Consider the following 14,020-nt stretch of genomic DNA (forward strand, 5'->3'; position numbering starts at 1 on the left):
ACTTGTTGTCTGCCACAACACTATCTATTTTTGGGTTACCAGCTCAGAGGGCAGCAGCATAGGAGGGGGTACATATCTTTGCCACGCATTTGCTCAGGCCTCTCTCACCCCACCGACTGTGACATTCGGCAACATCAACAACACATGTAGCCTGTTTAAAAACAGATATGCACTGGTCTTTTTAGACTGAAGACGGTCTTTTTAGTACGCCAAGAGGAGCTGATGCATTTGGTAAGACTGATTTTTTTAAAGGGAATAAATGCTGCAGTATGTGTCTGCTGTCATAGTGATCTGTTACAGTGTGCATGTTACTTTGCTTCTACACTTCTATATGTTGATCTATATATTGTACACAAAGGCTAATCTGAAAATGTCATGTCATCATGTCATGATGGTGGTGAAAATATAAGGCACTGCTTAAAGTCTCTTTTAGACTGTACTGATCTTAACTGAAACATTACTTCCTTTTTATCCATATAAGCTTGATTTGATCAAACATTTTTAACCAAATTTCACACTATCATGCACCAGTGAAACATCGGGAGTGACAACCTTTAATTCTGTGTGCATTTTCTTCTGTTTTTCAGAAAAAGCCTCATTAGTTGTTCAGGGTGTATAAAACCTCCTGTTTAAATTTGTAAATAACATTTTCACCGACATTTTGAAGCATAATGGATCTTACTGCTAAACATGGGCTGCTGCTGCTCGACCAGCTGAGGAAGATGAGGGACGCTGAGCATCTGACAGATGTGGTGCTGGTTGCTGAGGGCGTCAGCTTTCCCTGTCACAGAGTTGTCCTGTCCGCCTTCAGCCCATACTTCCGTGTTATGTTCACCTGTGGCCTGCGTGAGTGCAACAACAGAGAAATATTCCTGCGTGACACTCCTGCAGACAGCCTGGCCCTCCTCTTGAACTACATGTACTGCTCAGATCTTCCTCTCACTAATGGCAACGTACAAGGCATCTCCATAGCAGCTTTTCTTCTACAGATGGATGATGTCTTCACTCGCTGTCAGCTGCACATGATGGAGAACATGGATGCTTCCAATTGCCTCGGTGTATATTACTTTGCCCGTGACCTCGGTGCAGAGGAACTGGCTGACCAAGCTCAGCGCTTCCTGAGGCAGCACTTTGTCCAAGTGTGCCAGAATGAGGAGGTCTTGGAGTTGGAGGCCCATCAGCTTGGAAAGCTTCTGTCATCTGACGATCTGAATGTGTCCAGGGAAGAAACCATTCTGGATGTGGTCCTTCAGTGGGTCAAACACAGCACCCTGGTGGATGGAGAGGTACGTGTTCGGCATCTCCCAGAGCTCCTGCGGAAGGTCCGTCTGCCACTGATAAACCCTGACTACTTAAGAGAAGCAATAAAGAGAAACACAGCCCTCCTGGCTGATGCTGAGTGTCTGGAGATTATGAACGAAGGACTGGAGGCCACGGCTTTGCATCCCGCGGCTGCACCACGCAAACTAAAGCTGCGTTATGGCATGGAGACCACAGATCTGCTGCTCTGCATTGGCAATGACAGTGGCGGTATCAGGTCAAGGTATGGCACCTATGCTGAGCGCAGCTTTTGCTTTGCACCGTCCACCGGGCGAATTTATTACATCACCTCACCTCGCTACGGAGAGGCTCTGGGGTATGTGTGTGCTGGGGTTGTGACTGAAAGAAATGACATCATTGTAGCAGGAGAGGCAAGTGCTCGCAGAATGGCACGACAGAAAGACACCAGTGTTGAAATCTGCAGGTAAGAAAAGATATCTGACAGCACTTGACTGATTTGCCTTTGGTTACCCCACATACAGAAGATACTAAATGTTGCCAGATTTGATTTCCAGGTACATGGTGGAGGCCCAGGGAAGCTGGGAGCACCTGACATCAGCAGAGTACCGTGATTCTTATGCTCTGGCGTCACTGGGAGACACTCTATACTTGCTGGGTGGCCAGATGAAGCTGAAGGACCAGTTTCTCATCACAAACTGTGTGGAACGCTGGTCTCTGCAGGGTGGACCCTGGCGGAGCGCAGCACCCCTTCCTATGCCTTTGGCCTGTCACAGCGTGGCCAGAATGAAAGATCGCCTTTATGTGGTGGGTGGTCGAACCCCACAGGTGAGGCAAAATAAAAGAAATTCATTTTTTAGCTGTTTAAACACATTCACTTTAAGTCTTATAAACTAAAGATACTTCTTTTACACATTGAAGGAGAGCTCTTACTGTGTCCCTATGTGACCCTTCCCTGACTGCACCTGCTCTGCTTTGTCATATCATTGCTCCCCTTCGACCTTCCAGTCATACCGGATGGATGAGGAGCCCGACTGTCTTAGTAACCGCCTCTTGGAGTATGATCCAAACACCAACAAATGGACAGAGCTTTGTCCAATGAAATACTCAAAGTACCGCTGCAGTGCTGTAGTACTCAATGGGGAAATTTATGTGATGGGTAAGATTAATTATTTTGTTAAGCTGCCAATACATTTGAAGGTATTTTATTAGTGCCATTATGGTGGCCGTCCTCTTTGAACTGCACTGATTTTTGTCTTTGGGAATGTTGCCAACTTCTTTCTCAGGTGGTATTGGTTGTGAGGGTGTGGACCGTGGACAATCCCGTCACTGTCTCAATGCTGTGGAGATTTACAACCCAGATGGAGATTATTGGAGGGATGGACCTCCTCTGCCATGTTCTCAGCTTTCACTGCGTACCAACGCCTCCAATGCTGGTGTTGTGGGAGGAAAGATTTATGTTTGTGGATATTACAAAGGAGCAGGTAATGAAAAAGTATCCATACCTATTATGCATAAAATATTTAGCTTTTTCCCCCCCTGTGACTGTATTTCCACTCTGTGTATTAACTATCCTTAGATCGCCATGATGACATAACAAAGGACATTCTGGAGCTAGACCCGTGGGAGAACCGGTGGACTGCAGTGGTTCGGCGTGCTTTAATGCATGACAACTATGACGTCTGCTTAGTGGCAAATCTCAACCCAAGGGGACTCGTATCCCCACCTGCAGACTTAGTAAAGCTGTGACAGCACTGTCAGTCAGATCAAAGTCTGCGAAGGAGAATTAGTGAAGGAAATTAATCATTAATGCACTTATTGCACAGCTTATGGCAATCACTTTTTTCAAGCAAGAAAGCTCTTAGTACTCTGCATGAAAGAGACGTCTATGGTTAATTGCTTGGTTGCACACCGGGAAGTAGGAAAGCAATTTGTAAATACAACATATTTGTTGCTTCTTAATGTGTTGTGTAACAGCTGCAAAGCGGATTATCCCAAACCTGCAGCTGTGTAGTATATCTGGAGTGTTATTAGCAGCTCCAGGAAAGGATTTTCTTTGAGGGATATATGATATATGATTATAATAGTGGACTTCACACTTTGATAAAAATAAAAAAAATTATAGCAAAATTCTGGCACTCGGCCTGTTTTTGACAGGAAAAAGATTTTTCAAGACAACCATGCTGAAGTTTGAAGCCACTTAAAAAAGTTATTTTTTAAATTAAAGCACATTCATATTTATTGAACATGTTCTTTTAAGTGCAGTGTAAATGGCAAGTAAGGAAAAAATGAACAGTTTACCATAAATTACATATATTAATTCTAATGGCTAAAATCAATGTAGGTGTAAAGGCGTGATTAGGTAACCACCACTCCTGTGTTCTAAGAGCCCAGTGCAAGTTGAACATGTTTAAAGATGCACTGAATAAAGCTGCAGTAAACTTGGTCATGTGTGTGTCTGGACAGACGAGGGCAATATTTCTTCTTTCTTTAGAAACTTGGATGATTCTTGCTCTACAAAAATGGTTATTAAATGCATAAAAGAAAGAAAATAATGCTAAAACACACCCTGGGTCTTACAGATGTTTGTGCCAGTTTATGAAATGTCAATAATCTCTTTCTCAGACTGGGGGTCTCTGAGGCACTTTCCACCTGAATAGCTGTGCAATTAGGTTTCCTGGCTGCTTTCCTGCTCTGGTTCTGGTGTATATATAAATACATATAATAAAAAAAAAAGAAATGATAAGGTCAACAATTTTAATGCTTTGTGTACAACACAGTGCTCATCTTTTTACACAAAGACAAAAGGGAACACATTTCCAAGAGAACACAGGTCAGAACTAATAAATACAAATAATAAATATAGATATACTTTTAGTATTTTCTCCTCTATGCTCTGAAAATAAATAAAGAACACATTTTGGCACCTTTAATTATTCTTTAAAAGTCTAATTCAGAATCAAACAGCTGCCACAAGCTTCCTGGTTGTACAGTGGAGCCCTGCTCTGCTGACAGCTTCTCTAAGATGGGATCTATTTCTGTGAGGCACACAGAGCTGCTGCTGTCCTGAGACCAGAAGCTCAGAGGTGTGATGAAACAACCTTCAGTTTCACTGGATCTCCTCTCTTTGTCAAGTGGCACCAGACTGCCTGGACGGACACTGTCCTTGCTGCTCACCGTGCTCATGTCACAGCTCTCAGGTTTCTGCTGTTTGTTCACGAGAGGTTGACGGTTTTCATCCGAGACTGCACCCTTACTCCTCTGTGACAAAACCAGGGGTCTCTTTTTGGGCCTTCTTTGTCTCTGAGTGAATTTCTGCTTTCCAGCGAGGTGGCTGCCAATACGACGGGGAACTTCAACCTGATGTTGTTCAGCGTTGTATGGTGCACATGTAACCTGTGTGCCTTCAAGCTTGCTGTTGTGCAGGATGCTGGACACTGACTCCTCTGGTGCTGGTGACGTCTGCATGGCGTTATCCATCACTCCCTCAGAGCGGGGTTTGGACAAGTGCTCTGAGAGTAAGGCGCTGAGCAGCTTCAGGGCCTCTTCGAGCATGTGTCCTTGTCTTCCCTGTTCCTCTCTCAGACCCTCCAGACTACTTTTTAAGTTCTGCAGATGTGAGTCAAGCTCTGCTACAGTGTCTCCATTCTACAGGGTATAAATGAACAGTTATACTCCTCACTCATCAGAAACATTGCCAATTAAATCTCATTTCAAAATAAAGAACACAATAGACAACATCTTCACCTTTTGCACTGTTTCCTTAAGTTGTGTCATCACATCCTGTTGGGAGTCCATATTATTTACCAAAGTCTTAAACTGCTGGGAGATGTGGCCCTGATGATTGTCCAAATTATTTTGCACTGGGATGAACAAATAAAAACATTAAACACAGAATAAAAATGACAACGGCGTTAGAAGTGGATTGCTGCTCGGAAGTGGATTGCTCGGCAAGCAGCACCATCTGCTGGTGTTAATATTTCCTTTTCAATACATCAACTTAACCATGTTTTATAAAAACCCACAATTCAACAAGGAAACCTACAAGTTGATGTGAAACTGTCAATTTTTTCAGAAACTATTTGGCACACTGCTGCGTTTCTCTCAGTGCCAGCAACCAGCTGTTGAATCTGAAAAGAGAAGTAGTTTTGATTTTTTTGTTTTCAAATTAAAAACATTTTAAAGAGAAGGTAATCTGAATTTGAATAACTAGAATCAGTTTACATTATCACTTACATTGCTAAGTGTTTCTCTGATATGCTGGCATTCTTTGGCTAAGTGATCACTGTTAAAGCAAAAAGCGGGAAAAAAAGGTTACGTAGGGATTTAGAGTTGCATATTTGAAATGACAAAAAGACGCACCTGTCCTTTTTTTCTTTTGCCTTTTTCTTGTCTTCTTCAAATTTATCTAGTATTCCTGAAGTTCTGGTTTTATCCTTCAAGTCTCCAAGGAGGAGAGGCTTAGTGTGATAACTGCTTGAAAACTTTGGGTCACTCCCCTAAACAGAGACAAAATACAAATGTTAGGAAAGCAAGAATTATTTAATATGTTTGTATGTGCGCGCTTATGATCCCATTAGTTTTTGTCACACACATAAACAGCTTTTATGGTATTGGAAATTTAGAAATGCTTATTTTTCATACAACGAACACCTACTCATTTCTTTACCATATTGTCTTTGTCATTTAAATATTTGACATTAATGTAAAAAAGGGCAAAGCTTTAACAATTTACAGGTAGAGTTAATTGGCTTTGGAAAAATCCAGATTACAGACAAAAGTTAAAACTAAATAAGAGCATGCTAGAAATTAACACAGTATTGCAAATGAAAAGAGGAGAGCTGCAGCTCTATAAAAAGACAATAATTAGCTGAATGAAAACAGGTGATCTGACTGGGGAATTGGGTTAACAGTAATAAGTGTGATGAAACAAAGACAGTAAAATGCACAGTGGTTTCATGTAAAGAAGGGCTACAGTCAAAGACCTGTAAATGTTAGTACAAGTGGGAGCCAAAGTTATAGATTTGGTTGAGTATGTAGTTTCAAGACTGTATAATATACACGAAGAAAATGCAAACCATTACTACAATATTTGCCTCGTCGTTAGCCCTTTTGTGAAGTTAACAGGGTGGAGGGAAAAATCAATACAGCATTGTATTGCGATTTTGATAGAGACACCAAATACTGATATTTTATTAAATAAATTTAAATATTCTTGGAATACTATGAACAAGAGCACTCATCTCCTGAAATAACATCAGGTGAGATCTAACAGATTGTCAACATGTTGCCATCAGTGTGAATGAGTCTTTGTCAATGAGCACAATTCGAGGGGACTTGACTCAACTGGCCGCCAGCTGACTGTAGTCTAGTTATATTCCCATAGAACAGAAAGGCTGGTGAGCACAAATAACCACAAAAAAAATATCCAAAGTGAGATCACTTCTCTTGTATTGGATAAAATAGACATTTACAAAGTTTAACTGTGAGGACTAATTTGAGTTCAAAATAAGGTGACAAATTGCAAAGTAAGTTATTGCAGTACTCCGACATTAAAAATTGCAATAATATCATATCCTCATTGAAGTATTGTAATAATATTATATCGTGGGGTGTTTGGTTATTCCCATTTCTAATGCTTGGCTTTGCATTTCGTAACCAAGAACCATCTGCAAGGTGAACATGGGAAATCCTACCTCTTGTGAACTTTGCTGGGAATTTCTGGAGGACAAACTCATATCCTGAGATGCACTCTGAGAATTTTCATGCCAAAACTGAGACTCAAAGAAGATCTGAGAGTCTGACAAACTGGAGAAACCACTGGTAGATGCATTTCTGTTTGCATTTTCATCCCCATGAAGTGTAACAATAGAGAAGAAAACACAAACACAGTCAAATTATGTAGCAAAACCATTTAGTAATGTTTTATTTTTTTAAATTGTGTTTACATGAAAAACTTCAAATGTTTTTAGAATTAAGGGAAAATAGCAATGTTGTATGTCAATAACAGAGATTTAAAAAAAAAAAAAAAAGAAATCGTGTAGTGGCACATTTTAATTACCTGCTTCCAGTTGGGATATTTAGCATTTCCTTTATATTTCTTATATGATTCATTGCTCTTTGGTTATCTGTTTGTAAAGATAATAAGTTAGCCACAGTCTCATCTAACTGTCATAATAGCAGTACAGTAGCTGACAGGTAGATATTAGCAAGTTGTTCACAGCTAGAAAATCAATAAAGGCCTTCAGTAAAAAGTAGTCTTGTTAACGTTAGTGTGTATAGATGTTATATCAGTAATTTACCATTGAAATATATTATTTAAATTACCTCACAGTTCTTACAGATGTGATTATTGATAGCTAGCTGTGTGGAACGTAATTAAAACTCCCGCCATCTGCAGAGGCTGCGCTGCGTTCAGTGGCCGTCGGAATGTGTCCTACTGCAACACACCTGAATAAAATTAGTAGGTCATTATTAGTAAGACTATAGAACTTGATTGTATGCTGAGGTGGCAGTTTGGCCATTTGATTTATGTTACAGCAGCTCATGAGTGAATGAACATGGTGCAATAAAAAGTACATTTTCCAAACACATTTGCTTACATTTATGTAAATTTACTTGAGTAGGGTTAGGGGTCCCCACCTCAGCATCCAGTAAAGTTCTATAGAGTCTTGCTAATGACCTACTGATTTTATTGAGGTGTGTTGCAGCAGGGACACGGGTCCTTGAGAAAGTTTTTCTTATCAGAGATACTTTATCAATCCAAGTATTTATTGACATGCCTTGCTCACCTACCCATGGATCTATCGGCATTTATTTTCAAATATTTGCAGAAATTAGATTAAAGATAAAAGCAATACAACAAGCTAAACAGGACTGTAAATGGTCCATTATTATTAAATGAATTATTACTAACACAATATTGTTTTGTACTTTGTTTAAAAAAATTCAATTACTCTGTAAATCCTGTGAAAATATTTGAGTGTTCAAAACTGCAATTTATAATTTCCAAACCCTCGCAAATTCAAGAGCGTTGTGTGTACTGATCCATTATTAATATTATCATTATTACTGGTACTAGGAGGAGGACGAAATGGAGAATGACAAGAGAAATAAAACAAATGTTCTGCTTGTTATTCTTCTGTTCTTTCCCATAGGAGCGTCGCCGTTCTTATGACTCTTATTTTGAAAGGCGTTTCCGGAAGTTTACATGCTAAATGTAAATCCGGTAGCTGTGAGCCAGTCGTTGTAGGATTTTCTGTTTGTGGGTCAACATCAGAGGTGTGTGGATGAGCAGTCTGGCAATAGCTGTTACTATCTGAGTGGTAACACCTCCGCGGCGGACGAGACCAGCCGGTTACTAAACCGCGCCTAGGAGTTTGGTCAGGCCAAAGCCTGGTGTTTGGCTGGTAAGTTAACTTTTTCTGTCTCCACATTCAGCGGCTACTGATGTTGTTAGATTGTAAATATATCCGATCATGTGAAAAAGATTTAGATCTTCAACTCGGTAGTTGGGCGTTATTTTAACTGCTACAACAATCAAGTTAAGCCTTCAGCTCGGTGACAGGTGCTAGCTACTGTAGCTGAACCGCTGTGTAGCTTCACTGACGTTAGCTCGTTGCGTGCAGTTTTCTGATAATTTAGCTTTGCTGCTTTGCTCCTCAAATAATTGTATTGTGCTGCAGAGTTAGATGTAAAAGTGTAGTTTTTCCACAATAAAAAGTTGTGGGGGGGAATAGTGAAAACTACTTTATTAACAACAAAAAAGGGCTATGCATTTATTTGTGTTGTCATGAATGTTCAAACTGTTTAATGGTAACTAAATTGTAGTTTAGTATCAGGCATATACTGCATCTTCCACTGTTGTGATCAGACAAATGTATTCTTATATTAGCTAAGTTAAAGCAGTTAGAGACAAACACATTTACCTACAGTACTGTGCCTTGAGCCATCCTTCATATCTTATTTTGTTTTCTGAAGAGTTTTGAAGAGTTTTTCTTTGGACATTGGATGGTTTTTCCATTCCTTTTCAGTCCATTCCTTGTACCTGACCATTTTTTAAAATTTTGTTAGACCACTTAACACTGACCTGTGAATCATTCAAGCATAAAAGACTCACCTAATTCAAAGGATGAAGCAGTGTTGTGTCTACCCATAACAGACAGCTTAGCACCTAAACAGTTTTTCTGTCTTTAGTCATTTTGTTACTAGTAACCTGTCACAAAACCACATAATTTGTTCCCATTTATTTATCCGAATCTCAAAAAAAGAAAGAAAAAGTTGGCTAAATTTGACAGACAGAAGAAAGTATCTTAGCGACAACAAAATGATTTGTAAAGTGTTATTAACTGAAAACTTAACATTTGCTGGCATGGTGTGCAGTATGACCTTAAAAAAAATAAGGAAACAGGACAAGTTTGTTTAAGTAATCCAAACCGATTAATAGTATGTGAATGTAACAGCCAACTGTAATGCCACAGGATCTGAAAGATCATCTGGCCCAGTTGATCCACCTACTGTTCACTGAGCACTCATCAGAAATGGTCTGAGTGTAATCTTTAAGAAAGGACAACCGTAGTATTCCAAATTATTAAATAACTGGAATGAAAATCAGCGGCAACAAGTGTTGCTAAGGAGTGATGAAATTGGATTTTTTTTTTTTTTGTCAAATTCTTGGTAAATCTTTAGTGACAATAGGGAGTGAATAATTCCTGTAACAGGAAAAAAACAGATGCAGAACCTGACTATGGGAGGGCAGACATCTGCTTCGACCGGTTGGGGAAGAGGGGAAGGTGAAAGCAAATAGTTTTACAACAAACACTTGGCAGGTTAGACGGGCCCTTAACTGCAGAGGGCTCAAATAAAGTCTACAAGTTGCATTAGGGTTGAATAAATAAAAAATATATATGATTTAAGATGAGAAAATCTGAAGCCAGCTCTCATTACTTACTGGTTTTCTAAAAGGAAATTTAGCCAGTATGTAGGCTTTATAGACATCCTGTTTATGAAATGTATTAAAAGTTGTCTGCTTTTTGTTTTTGTTTTTTCCCCCTAAGGGTTCAAATATGGCTCTGCCATTCCTTCTAGTCTTTGCTGCCACCGTGATTCTTATCAGACCCGAGACGCCTGTAACTAAGGTAGGAAATGAACGTTACCTAAGGCAAAAGCTCATAGCTCATGCTATGTTCTGCTGATGTCGATCTCTTAATCTACACATGCTTCTCTGCTTACAGGCCCTACATCAGAACTCACTTGAATGTTGTGGTGATAAGCAAAGAGCTAACAGTTCATGCTCAAATGACACCCACTGTGAACCAGGTAGTGTGGATGTTTTTAATGTCTTATCACTGACAAACACTGGGAGAAAGCATATTGGCCTTATTACGTTGGCTACCACTGAGATTTGACCTGTTTGACATCATTGTTGTTATCAGTATACGATTAGGCAGAGTTAAAAGACTCAGAATAGTGCAAAGCCTCTGATTGTTAAGTATTTTGGAGATTTGTGCGTATGGTCTCTTTAGTCTAGTTGACCTAAATTATTCCCTATAATGACTCAGAATAATTCATTTCTGAAGTTTGGAAAAAGGCTTGCTGTGCATCGTACTTGTGTGTTAATGTTTAACTACGCATTTGAAGATCTCAGTGATTAAATGTGTATTGAACACTTTGTTTACTTAAGATCAATGTCGGCTGTACGTGGCCTTTGATATAAAATGAGTTTGACATCACTGATATAGATGATTTATTCTGTACAGTTGGGATTCAAAGATAAGTTAAAAACAATTTTGCCTTTTTGATACATGAATGGAAACAGAATGGGCTTGCATTTAGCAGCTACTTAAAGATATCTGCGTGATATATCGCCATGCCCTGGTACCTCATCGGATTATAGAAACTGCAGTTAATTTAGTGTATCAAACTGGAGAAAGACTTGTAGTTTGTCGCTACAGCACTATAAATACTCAAATCAAAGTGTGTAAAAATTCCCACTATGTAATACAGATGTCATTCTCTTGAATTTCACAGGATGTTTCCTGCGCGTCCTCGAGAACACCAACACCGTCTGCATATTGTGCGACTCGGCAGCTGTCGATTTAGAAAACGTAACAGTCTGCACCTACAGTAAGGACTCTGGGCTCTCTGCGTGTTGGATTGTGTCGCGCATGTTTGGGTCGTTTGTGTTAACACGCCTTTTTCTGTGCTTTCTAGACTACACACTGGAGCGTAAAAATCATACAACTGTAACGACAGTTGTTCCTAAAATTGGTAAGATGTGCAGACTGATTTCATGCGGTGTAATATTCCTTGCATGGTTAGAAGAGACGGGAATGTTTGATGCAGTAAATGTCTGTCAGTTCATTTCCTGTTTTTGTGCTGTGTGTTTTTGTGCAGGTGGCCCTGGTGTGGCAGCCTCTCTACTTCTGGGAACGCTGTTGATCAGCCTCTTCCTGATACTCTCTGTCGCCTCCTTTTTCTACCTCAAACGCTCCAACCGACTTCCAAGTATCTTCTACCGCCGCAATAAGGGTGAGGAGCACTACACAGTGACTCACAGTGACACGCTTTTGGTGCTGGCTTTGATTTTGTAACTTTCTTTTTTCCCCTCCAAATGCAACATTATGTTTTTGTTCCTTTTCAGCCTTCATATTTCAACCAAGTGAGACAGTAAGTGGATTTTGACTTTTTGTTTTTTGTTTTGTTTTTTTTAGTAGTAGTAGCATATTCAGAGTGTAGAATCTGCAAATCTGTTTTCAAGTCTTTGTGCGTCAACAACCAACCTTTGCTCTTTTCCTTCCAGGCTGTTATGATCCCCTCCTCGTCAGGTGAGATGGCCACACTCTCTTTTGTAAACTGTAATCTTTGACCAGGAAGTATTATGTGAAGCAGCAGTATTTGGTATTATTCATGAGGATGCATGGCAAATTTTTCTATTTAAAAAAAAAACCTAAACAATACAAAAACACACAAAATGAGCTCAATCATGCTAATTGTGATTACAGTGAATGTGTCCTTCTGTTCCTCTAACAGATGATTTTATGACCCTTCATTTGCTCTCTTTTCCAGTGAGGAAACCCAGATATGTCCGAAGAGAGCGACCCTCTGCTTCGTCAACACTGAACAGTGCAACCATCACGACAACTTCATCTGCTCAAGTTTATAATGTGTAGGGTGGGGGGAGCAGGTAGGAGAGAGAGCTCAGGAACGCCGTAAGATTTACAAAAGGGCGAAGGAAGACAAGATGACTCTAATATGGATGGCCAAATTTAACTGTAGCTGCTTTTGCTGCATTCAAGTCAATAGGGCTGTTAATTTTTCTCTATTGAGAGTATAACAAAAAACTGACCAGTATCAAGTAACTAACTTTCTGGGGCTCTGAACTGTCTTGTACTCAATTAGTTATTCGTTAAAAATGAAGCAGACACGCAGTCTAGCCGTCCCAGGAAAAATGGCTCGCATTCATGTGCAAGTTTGTCTTTTCTCGTGGTGAACGAGAGTTGCTCGTCTCATGATCATGCCTCAGTTTAAGTGGAAATGCTGTCGGCAAGCGTTTTTTATCTGCTGCGTTTGGTCAGAGAATCTGAATGAAGAGTTTGGTGAACATGTGGATGCCTGTCAGGTTTGACTCGTAAACCGTTCGTCGTGTTGACTTAGCGACAGAACCGTAACATGCGATAGACATTTTGTTTTTACTTGTGTGCTATTTATTTGCATTTTGTAACTGTGCACTGAGTTTTACTGCTTAGAATTAGGCTGACAGGTTAAAAGACGTGTCATCATAGTTTTATTTCTTCTCTGGTGGACCAGGTCTGTAGGCACTGTATTGATGATGGATTGTTTGATTGTATTTTGTACTTTTGTTGTTGCCATTGTATTTATTATTTTTGTAATCAGCCAAGGTGAATGTATTCCACGTGCATAACACAGAGCATGCATTGCAGTTACATGCTCTTTTTTTTCATTCCATGAGCAGAGCCACTCCTTCACTCTTTTTTTTTTTTTTAGAGCTGTGATCCTGCTGATGCATATAAAATAAGAGTTCCTGTTTTTTCCTGTCAAAATTTAGAATTTCCAAACATCCCCGTGCACTTTATACATCTGAGGTCTTCACTGGACTTTGGATTGACCTTGGACCTTGATTTTATTTTTATTTTTTTTTTTCAAAGAAATCAATGTTGCTATTTAGTGTGATTGAGATTTTTTTTTCTTTCTGTTGCATAGACGGCAGCTCTGTAGTTGCATTTTGAACATTACTTGATTACCATTAACTTTGCCAAATGTATGAAGAATATGGCTTTGTCCTAAATGCTGTTACTGTGATGACTCTGCCATTATGAGCTTTAAATGGAGCCAGGAAGCATTTAATCACAATGCGTCTGTGCTAATAATTGGGTATTTAAATTATGACAAGTGGCCTTTTTACTGTAGCTCCAATCCTAAACCCTATCCAACTTCTACATTGTAGTTTTGATTCACAAGATTTAAAAGTTATGTCTGTCTTTAGCATGTGTGGAGCAATCTGAACCAGATAGAAGGCAGCAGTCATTCCATGAATATTCCTCTTTTGGCTTCATGTGTTTACTGTTGTACAAAAAACCATAAGCTAAAAACATGTACATATTGTTTTATACAAATGATGTATCGTTTTTGTAATGATGTACATATTCTAGTTTCAGTGCCATGAATAAATTCAGAAGATCTAAGTATTGTTTGCAGAAATAAAGCACCTTTCATAATCCAA

General features: G+C 39.5%; 3 protein-coding genes across 4 annotated transcripts; 2 read left to right on the forward strand and 1 right to left on the reverse strand.

Annotated features, from left to right (window-relative positions):
* Positions 1–77: 77 nt before the first annotated feature.
* kbtbd12 (kelch repeat and BTB (POZ) domain containing 12) lies at positions 78–4,024 on the forward strand. The gene is made up of 6 exons (XM_006783309.3): positions 78–231; positions 588–1,744; positions 1,836–2,106; positions 2,287–2,437; positions 2,565–2,762; positions 2,858–4,024. Exons 2-6 carry the CDS (start codon positions 672–674, stop codon positions 3,025–3,027), a joined length of 1,863 nt encoding a protein of 620 aa, XP_006783372.2. The 5' UTR covers positions 78–231; positions 588–671; the 3' UTR covers positions 3,028–4,024.
* Positions 4,025–4,027: 3 nt separating this feature from the next.
* On the reverse strand, positions 4,028–7,691 carry iho1 (interactor of HORMAD1 1). Of its 2 annotated transcripts, none has more exons than XM_006783308.3 (8): positions 7,581–7,691; positions 7,340–7,406; positions 6,975–7,113; positions 5,641–5,777; positions 5,515–5,563; positions 5,324–5,408; positions 5,026–5,141; positions 4,028–4,926 (listed from the first exon to the last, which is right to left on the reverse strand). In XM_006783308.3, exons 2-8 carry the CDS (start codon positions 7,390–7,392, stop codon positions 4,219–4,221), a joined length of 1,287 nt encoding a protein of 428 aa, XP_006783371.2. In that variant the 5' UTR covers positions 7,393–7,406; positions 7,581–7,691; the 3' UTR covers positions 4,028–4,218. The 2 variants fall into 2 exon arrangements, with proteins under 2 accessions (XP_006783371.2, XP_006783370.2); XM_006783307.3 differs by having other exon boundaries at positions 7,606–7,690.
* Positions 7,692–8,489: 798 nt separating this feature from the next.
* On the forward strand, positions 8,490–14,020 carry c5h1orf159 (chromosome 5 C1orf159 homolog). Its single transcript, XM_006783306.2, has 9 exons — positions 8,490–8,687; positions 10,335–10,415; positions 10,512–10,596; positions 11,308–11,403; positions 11,491–11,547; positions 11,674–11,808; positions 11,921–11,946; positions 12,080–12,104; positions 12,346–14,020. The coding sequence occupies exons 2-9, from the start codon at positions 10,344–10,346 to the stop codon at positions 12,447–12,449; spliced, it is 600 nt and encodes a 199-aa protein (XP_006783369.1). The 5' UTR covers positions 8,490–8,687; positions 10,335–10,343; the 3' UTR covers positions 12,450–14,020.

Source organism: Neolamprologus brichardi, chromosome 5 (assembly GCF_056152115.1).
Source record: "Neolamprologus brichardi isolate AB-2024 chromosome 5, ASM5615211v1, whole genome shotgun sequence".
NCBI classification, from domain to species: Eukaryota; Metazoa; Chordata; class Actinopteri; order Cichliformes; family Cichlidae; genus Neolamprologus; species Neolamprologus brichardi.